We start from the raw sequence: 10,268 nt of genomic DNA on the forward strand, positions 1-10,268 counted from the left end.
TCGAAAACGCATGTCAAAATAAAAACAGAAAACTTGGAAAATTTGAAAATCCTTAGCTAAGTATTGAAATATACTCTAAGCAAAAAATTATAAAAGAGTAAATAGCTTTGGAGACGAAAAAAATGTTTTTCTAGTAACTTTTACAAAAGAACGTTTTATGAAATTAACAACTGACGAAAATCAAATTATTTTTAATATATTGTTACAACTATGAATTATAATGGCCACGTTCCAACTAAGACAGCAGCAACAAATACAACATGAACTAGAAAATACGAACGGTGAGTGTAAAAATTGTAAGATACAGAATAGTAACTTAAAAATATTGCCATGTTTGCATTCGTTTTGTTGTGGCTGCCTTCAGAGTTACACTATTCGCAATTCACTTAATGAGTTTAGCTTACGGTGCCCAACCTGTCGGCGTGATGTGCAGCTGGATAGCTCAGGTATTAACTCACTACCGTCTAGTTTTTTTCTTCAAGATTATTTTTCAGAAGTTGCTATTTGTCAGAATGGGGAGCAATCAAATAATGAACAGTCTAATGTATCAAGTTTAAATCTACCCTGGTTAAAGTATCACAATCAATTTAAAAACAACTCTAACCCATCACAGGTTAACCTACGAGAATGTGGTTCCTGTGATGAAGGTGATTTAGCTAAATATACTTGCAAACAATGTAGTGAATATTTATGTGAAAATTGTACTCGAGCGCACCAAAGAGTAAGTCTAACTAAAGGACATCAAATTGTTAATTTGCATCAAGATGAACAGTTCTTGCATCAAGACCTTGCTACAATAAAAATTGAATGCAATGATGCCCTAAAATTTAAATTGCCAATATCTGAGTATGCACGATCTACTGTAAGTTCCTTTATAACAAACAATCTTTCCCTATCAGCAAATTATCTTGAAACCTTAACCAGGGAAAACTCAAATAACCATTCTCCTACACCTGTTTATAGAGTTTCAACATCGATAGCTCTCCCTCCTCTTTCTTCATCAACTGCTCCAACTCTTCTCTCATCAATACCATCAGGAGGTCGGTCACCTGTGTTTTGTGAATTACACGGGAGGGAGTATGCTTTTTTCTGCAATTTTTGTTTTATGCCTGTATGCAGAGACTGCATGAACAATGATCACAATGGTCATAGTATCAGTATGTTGAGTTCTGCATCAGTAAATCAGACTGACACTAAAAAAAGTAGTTCGGAATTAGTTTCTGATCTCCGCAAAGAAATAAAGCTCATGGAAGATTCTTTATGTAATATACAAACTTTCATTGAAAAAGTTGAGATTAAATCAAAAGCTGTTTCGAATGAAATTCGGCTGACAGTCAAGAGACACATCGCTGCAATAGAGGATCGTGAAAAGGAACTTATGTTGCATGTTGACAAAATTCGACAAGTAAAACGAAAAGCATTATTAGTCCAAGCTGAACAAATGAAGCTTTCAATTAGTAAATTAAAGATAGCTACAGATTCCTTTGAAATGGAACAAAAATTATCTGATGTCAATGAAGTAAAGGCAATGCTTACAAGTTTGCAAAATCAAAGATCATTACGAAATCCATGGGAAGATGAAACTATATTGTTTACACCACCTGATATTGCACTCCAAACAGCTTTAGCTGCAATGGGTATTGTTAGTAGCAGTGCTTATCCACCCTTATGTACAGCTGTTGGTGAAGGACTACGGCGTGGTATACGAGGCAAAGTAACTACATTTACTATTATTGTTAAAGACCATCAGGGTGCCAACAGATGTATAGGAGGTGATGGTGTGCGTGTTATAATTAATACTCCTGATGGAAAGCAACTTTATGGTGAAGTTTATGACAGACAAAATGGTAACTATACTGTAAGTTACCGACCTTATGTTGAGGGAGATCACCAGGTTTATGCAACAGTTAGAGAACAGCCAATTATGGATTCCCCATTTTTAATGACAGTAAAGAGTGGAAGAAATTATTCTAGTGTTGGACAATCATATTTTCAATTTGGATCTGAGGGTGAGGAAGGTGGCCAGTTATGTCGGCCTTGGGGTGTCTGCTGTGATAAAGATGGAAATATTGTTGTTGCAGATAGAAGTAATAATCGGATACAAGTGTTTGATCAAAAGGGAAAGTTTATTCGTAAGTTTGGTTCAGCTGGTTTCAGAAATGGGCAGTTTGATCGTCCTGCTGGTGTTTGCGTTGATAATCAGAATAGAATCATTGTTGCTGATAAAGATAATCATAGAGTGCAGGTTTTTAAACTTGATGGCAGTTTTATTTTAAAATTTGGTGACCGAGGAAATAAAAATGGACAGTTTACTTATCCATGGGATGTAGCAGCAAATAGTCAAGGACAAATTCTTGTGTCAGATACTCGCAATCATAGAATACAGTTATTTTCTCCTGATGGCAATTTTTTAAATAAATATGGATTTGATGGTCCTCTGTGGAAACATTTTGATTCTCCGAGGGGAGTGGCATTCAATCATGAAGGGCATATGGTTGTAACAGACTTCAATAATCATAGACTCCTTGTGATTCATCAGGATTTCCAAACTGCAAGGTTTTTAGGGACAGAGGGGTCAAACAATGGTCAATTTATGCGACCACAAGGAGTGACAATTGATCATGAAGGAAATATAATTGTTGCTGATTCAAAAAATCATCGAATTCAAATTTTTCAACCAAATGGGAATTTCTATACCAAATTTGGGGGATTTGGCAACATGATTGGACAACTTGATCGACCATCTGGATTGTGTGTCAGTCCAGAAGGTATGATTTTGGTGGTTGATTTTGGTAATAACCGTATACAAGCATTTTAATGCTTGTTTCTTATAAAAAGCTAGAAATTCTCAATTAAAATTTTCTATCATTTTAGTAATATTTATTTTTTATATGTTTTTAATTACTTAACAAATTTGTTGTTTGTATGACTTGTTTAAGGTTGAAAATAATACTCACTTTCAAAAATAATTCCATCCTTAGAAAATAATAAGTTCGTAATTTTTTTTGATACAAATTGTTTTCAAGTGATTATTATTACTTTTTGGGTTTTTTTTTTTAAATAGAATCTTTTAATGACAAAAAGTGTGGACAAATACTCTTAAACTTATTTTTAATTGACTTTTAATACTACTTGTATTTATATTTGAACTGTAAATATCAGTGTTATACAGCCGAATCAACATAAGCAAAATATAGTTAAAGTTTAAAATTTATGGCTGAGCAGGAGTTTTTGCAATCAATTTAAGAATTATAGCCAAAGAAATCATTTCATTGAAATGCTCCTTAAAATACTATTTAGAGTTTTTTTATTTTACTCATAGAGCTGTAAAGTGTGAAATGTCTTGTGTGTCATGATGAAAATTAAAATTTCTCTCTTAATACACACACACACACACACACACACACACACACACACACACACACACACACACACACACACACACACACACACACACACACACACGCAGGCATATTTCTGTGATTCCAATTTTCTAGCTTCTTCGCGAATGGGAATGTTATTAGATAAAAAGTCAAAAGAATCTGAAAAATAAGATATAAATTCATTCATTTTCTTCTATTCTATTGTTTCAGTCAAATAAGTGGATTTAACAGTAACTTTTTTTCTTTTGTTTATTGTATTATAGTCAGTTTTAAAAAGCTACGGTTATGCTTTCAAATATATGATCGTTTTATGTTGTGATGTTTTAAATTTTTTTTTTTTAGTCGGTTATAACTTTTATTTACATAAAAATGTAACTTTTTTTACGCGATGTGATATTTTTAAAATGCGCTAATTTTTTGTCCTGGTATGGGCTTTTTATTTATAAGTGCGCGAAAATATTCCAGTCAATTGTAATTTTTTTCTTTGAGATTAAATTTACTTAGACCTTTCTTAAAAAAGAACTCCTAACTAAAGACTGTATTCTTAATAGATCAATTACAATTATTCTGAGCTAACAATAAAATGAGCAGCTTATATATATATATATATATATATATATATATATATATATATATATATATATATATATATATATATATATATATATTTAACAGCCCGAATTTTAATCTGTTCTCATTTCATCAACTATCGTTGCTTTTGTTACAGTTACAAAAAAAGATTTCTAAATTTGAAAAGAAAGCGAATATTTGTTTTGTCACATGCTATAAATATTTTAACATGGCGCCACAGCTATCCATTTGTTTTCAATTCAACAGCGCAATGTTAGGTGTGTTCATCATACACTTTGTTTAATTATTTGCACTAGAATTCTATTATTTGCATGCAACTATGATTGTTTGCGGCTGCTTTGATGTTTAAATAAAAGGAAATTCTCTTTTAAATACCCAGGAGGTTAACATACTTTCTCGTGAAAAAATATTGAATGGTTTTTGCGGCTCATCTTTTTATTGATAGTAGGTTCAACAACACGTTTATTTTCAATTTTTGTAAAGTATATTGTTGATTATGTTTGTACCATATCAGCACTTACCCAGTATTTTTTTTCTACTAGATAAATTCTAGAAATATTTTAAGTTGTCTAGGGGTAAAAGTTAGGGGGTTCTGCAGAAAAAATGTTTGTTTCCTACAAAATTTTTGAGTCACAGACTTTTTTCGCCTCTTAATGCTTTAACTTTTTAATTCTATTATTTGTTAGTTCTTTATTTCAAGAGGCGATGTCCTTTTTTGATTTCCGCTGGGATTTTTTTGTTTGTTTTTAAATAAACAGAATATCACGTGATACTTTTAATTATGTTGTGCTAAAAGAAATATTGGCGCTGAATGACATCAAATTTTAATTTTTTACTTATTTCAAAAACTAACTGTCAACCGAAATAAACAAAGGCAATAGAAAATGTGATTATCACTAGAATCACATTTTATCACATCACAAGAGCTTTAAGTGGAAAACTAAATAGTATACTTTTGAGCAGTGCTGCCCCAATTATATATATTAACTAGATGTCTAACTTCACAAAACTTCCGTAAAAAAAAGTGAAGCAAGTTTTTAAAGTTTTTAATTCCGGTAGTCGTTTTATTTAAACTGACAATAATTCATTTTTGCTGTGCTTTGATTTATAATTGCGTCATTTCAGGCTGGCAAAACCAATGATACATATTAACTAGATATCTAACTCGTGTTTTCGCAGTGAAGCAAATTATTTTCCAGCCCAGGTTTGTTTTGCCAGCATGAAATGACGCAATGATAAATCAAAGCACAGCAAAAATGAATTATTGTCAGTTTAAATAAAACGACTACCGGGATTAAAAACTTTAAAAACTTGTTTCACTTTTTCTTACGGAAGTTTTGTGAAGTTAGGCATCTAGTTAATATATATCATTGGCAAAACAAACCTGGCTGGCAAAAAGTTTGCTTCACTACGGAAGCGCTAGTTAGATATCTAGTTAATATATATCATTGTGCTGGCTAGACTTTTTCATACAAGAGCTACATTCAAGTATTACGTGAGCCGAATTAAATTTTTGGCAAAGAAAGTTTTTAAATTTATTTAAGACATTTTGCCTCATGAAAAATTTTAAAATTTACATGTGCTGGCAACTGGTGGCGAAATAAGTTTTGTAAAATTTTCTTTATAAAATGAAATTTAAATTTTATGGAAATAACTTTTTTTAAAAGTTTTTTTGTGTACAAGATTTATGTTTACTATTTAACACTAAAAAAAAAAAAAAATTAACATAAAAAAAACATTTTCAAAAACAAAGTCTGTTTACTATTTCAAATTATCTTGAGAATTTTATAAAACACATTTCAATCAAGCTAAATTAAAAATCTTATCCCCTTCTACTCAACTTTTTAAAAGAATTGTTTAAAGAAGCATATGCAGATCATAGCTTTTTAAAAAAGTAACAAAATTGCAGCGGTTACGAATATTCCGACCAGGTACTAAGGTTCTGAAATTTTTTGTCAATTTACTTAGAATCTGCGTTCAAACTTGCAGTTGTTGTCCTAAGTAACTCTGGCAAATCTTCAATGGTTAGATTTGCACGATATTTTGATTTGACAAATCTCATTGTGGAAACTAAAGATTAACATGTGTATGTTGCACCAAAATTTTTGCAATAATCTTTTTCAGCTGAGCATAATTAACTTCAGGTACTGTCTTCCAAAAGTTCAATAATCACATCAAATTGAAGAGTTAGAAATATACATCTTCATTTGATGGAAATGATTTAAGGTTTTTAAAGTTAGATCTCTCTAAAAAAGGATAAATTTTTCTTTTTCTTTTTTTTTTTCTTTTTTTTTTTTTTGAAAACTATAACTAGTTTGAGCAAGATCAGATATCTCTCTTTTCCCTGAAAAGACAAGTTCAGATTTTGTAAATGTTGTAATACGTTGGTCAAAAACAAAAGAACTTACAAAAAATTCATATCATCAAGGATTTCAAATGTCTGTTTTTTTCATTTAAAAAAGTTTTAATTGGTTCTAATAATTCTATAAATCCATAAAAAAAATGTCTTTACTTGAAAGCCACCGTTCAGCACAGTAATACAAAAGGTCACTTGGTTTGTCAGCAAGATCAAATTCATTAATAAAGTTTTTAAACTGTCTGTGATTTACAATATAATTTACAATTTTAGACGCTGATTTTAGAACCATTGAAAAATTAAAATGTTTTACTGATATTCTTGATATATCACACGTTAAACTCTAGACACTTAGGATAACGTTTTCTAAGTGAAATTGTATTCGATTTATTTATAGACTATTACCCCATTCAGACCAAAAATAAAACTTGTTTTAATTGTGGTTATTTAAACTTGTGACGCATTTTTCCGTTCACACTGCTTTATAAAACCTTATTTCAAATAAATGATTTTAAAAAGCGGTAGCTAAAAAAGACAACATCGCGAGGATGTTTCATTAAAAAACTTTTGAATAATAATAATAATAATAATAATAATAATAATAATAATAATAATAATAATAATAATAATAATAATAATAATAATAATAATAATAATAATAATAATAATAATAATAATAATAATAATAATAATAATAATAATAATAATAGTAATAATAATAATAATAATAATAATAATAATAATAATAATAGTAATAATAATAATAATAATAGTAATAATAATAATAATAATAATAATAATAATAATAATAATAACAATAATAATAATAATAATAATAATAATAATAATAATAATAATAGTAATAATAATAATAATAATAATAGTAATAATAATAATAATAATAATAATAACAATAACAATAATAATAATAATAATAATAGTAACAATAATAACAATAATAATAATAATAATAATAATAATAATAATAATAATAATAATAATAATAGTAACAATAATAACAATAATAATAATAATAATAATAATAATAACAATAATAATAATAATAATAATAATAATAATAATAATAATAATAATAATAATAATAATAATAATAGTAATAATAATAATAATAATAATAATAATAATAATAATAATAATAATAATAACAATAATAATATTAATAATAACAATAATAATAATAATAATAATAATAATAATAATAATAATAATAATAATAATAATAATAATAATAATAATAATAATAATAACAATAATAATAATAATAATAATAGTAATAATAATAATAATAATAATAATAATAATAATAATAATAATAATAATAATAATAATAACAATCTTTTCGTAAACTTTTAATTTTTTCTTGTTTTTAAAAAATGGCTCAAAGTAGACGTGACCGAAGTTTTATATAAAAGAATATTTACTTGAGTTACATACTTATTCATATTCAAAATCAAACTGTAAATATACAAAAACAGAAGATGAGGGTCTGAGCCCTTTTGATTTAAACCCTTGATTCGTGTAAATGTTAAGGCTGTGTTCATATCAAGCATACATCTTTTGTAATTCCAGTTAGTTTTTTTAAATTCTAATAAGTAATTTTGGAATCAACCATACAATTTTTGGAATTCCAATTAGTTTTGGTATGAAGGGTCTCAATGCACTGGAATATTATCAAAAGTAAAGAATATAAAGTAAAGACTCTTAAATTGGAATATCTGAACCCATTCAACATAAAAATTAACATTTACAACTCTGTCTAGTGTTCTCAACAAGTGTTTCGCAAATAAATTATTTGAACATGTTCCTTTTTTCTACAAGTTTAAAACTGTTTGCGTGTTAAAGAAGAGGTTTGTAAAAATATAAACAACGTTTCGAAGCTTGAGGAGAGTTGAAATAAACATTTCATGTATCCAAAGTGATTGCTAATGCATAAATTTCAACAGCCCTAGATTTTATTGTTCTCCATTTTTGCATTTCTGATATATTTCAACACTGATTTTGAAAGATTTTCTCCAATCCTATTTTCCTTTATTTTGGTTTCAAAAGCGTAATGATTGTGAGTTGATATAATATAAAAGTCTTGGCAAAGACACTTTTTTTGGTCCAACGCCAAAATAAAGTTGCCATTGCCTTCATACACCCAAAATAAAATTGCCTTTGCCTTCAATATTATTAACTTTGAAGAGTTTGCCTCGATTTAACCTTTTCCTCTGTATACCACAATACTTTTCTAAAGGTTTTTTTGGAGGAGGGATCTATAACAAATAGCACTTGACTAATCTCCATTTACTTTTAGTAGATATGAAAGGATTTTTTTGGTTTAGAAGAACTTCTACAAATTTTAAAGATTTTGATTAAGCGCATTTATCATTAGAAACCTCATATTTTTTTAATGTTTATTTGGCCTTTCTTAAAATGTTTAATGGCTGAACATGGTGCTTTGTGTGTAGTGTTTGTATGTAGTGTATTGCTTGTTTTTATTTCATAAAGCTCCTTTTCTATTAAGTATCCTAATAATTTTGTAAGGGCCATCCCAAACATATTTGCCTTTATTTCTATCAAGTCTACTGAGATCATAAACTAAAACTTTATTTCCAATCTTAAAATGACACTGAGTTTTGTGACACTTTTTGTAGTTCTTCCTTTGTTGTGATTGAAAACTCTTAATACTTTTTGTAACTTTAGTCAGCTCCAGAATACCTTTTAATAGAAATGGATAAAGTATAAACAACTTGATATGAATATTCTCATTCATTCAATGTTATAAAAACTGTTATAAAGTAAATACCTTCTTTGGTATCTAAACCTGATCCTTTTAATGGTTGTAGATTTGTCTCCATGCAGTTCATAAAAATCTAGCTACCTCTTCTGCATTTTTTCTGTAAATAGATTCGCTTTAACCCAATTTGAAAAGTAATTAATAAAAGTATGTATGACAACATAACCTTCCAGGTTTTTAGGTAGAAAACATAATTCAACACCAACTTGTTGCCATTACCTTAGTGGTGACTAGTATGGGATGTAATTCAGGAGATATTAAATCCAGATTTCACAAGTAGCATAGTTCCTAACATCTTTATTCATATTAGTTCACCAAAATTCTGAATCTAACTATTTCCATAATGTTCTATCTCATCCTAAATGCTGTCCGAGTGCTTTTGATTTGGTTGTTGTTCTTTCATTTGAGGTTTTTTAAAACTTTTCAAAACATATTGTTTGATTTTTTTATACTGCTTACATATTGTTTAATTATGAATCACTTCGCACAGCCAATTTATTTGGTAAATTTGAGAAAAGCTCTTATATCACAATGATAATGGGAAAGTACTCTATTTTGCTGAAAATGATAGTTCTTTTCATCCTCAAACTTTAACAAAAAAGAGTTGTATATAGAAAAAGAAAAAATAAATTAGAAATAATAAGATATTAAAGTATATATACATTTTTTGGGCACAATCCGAGTTTATATAGCCCTCTTCTCTGTAGAAGAAGCATCTGTTATCAATCCTGAACGTTAGAATTATGAAATAGCTACATGCATCCTAATATAACGTCAATGCATCGACTTTATTTAGAAAAAGAATTCTCGTTACTAATAAATTTATAAGTATTTTAAATTCTTTATTTATTTATTTGGAAAGTTTTATTTTGAAAAAAAATTATTTAAAAATTTAAAACATGATTTTAAAATTGCACTACAGTTAAAGCTATTCAATTTTTAAAACCTTTTTTTACATTTTTGGCATAAAAAATAATAAATGATTGAATCTTCTCCAATTCGCAAATATTTATTTACTAAATTTTGAACTGAATAGCATTCATGATTGGTCAACTTTTTTTATACTAATTGCGCATTAAAATAGGGTAGACTTTGTGACGGAAGTTAACTTGAAGCTAAAACATTAAAAAAGAAATTC

At 27.9% G+C, this 10,268-nt stretch overlaps 1 protein-coding gene across 1 annotated transcript; it reads left to right on the forward strand.

Moving 5' to 3' along the window:
* Window positions 1-3,702, forward strand: LOC145193688 (E3 ubiquitin-protein ligase TRIM71-like). The gene has a single exon (XM_080071170.2). The coding sequence runs from the start codon at window positions 221-223 to the stop codon at window positions 2,816-2,818; it is 2,598 nt and encodes an 865-aa protein (XP_079927296.2). The 5' UTR covers window positions 1-220; the 3' UTR covers window positions 2,819-3,702.
* Window positions 3,703-10,268: the final 6,566 nt, after the last annotated feature.

The sequence above is a fragment of the Hydra viridissima genome, unplaced genomic scaffold (genome assembly GCF_058129835.1).
Source record: "Hydra viridissima isolate aposymbiotic clone 2 unplaced genomic scaffold, HvirCarnegie_v1 scaffold_12, whole genome shotgun sequence".
In the NCBI taxonomy this organism is placed as follows: domain Eukaryota; kingdom Metazoa; phylum Cnidaria; class Hydrozoa; order Anthoathecata; family Hydridae; genus Hydra; species Hydra viridissima.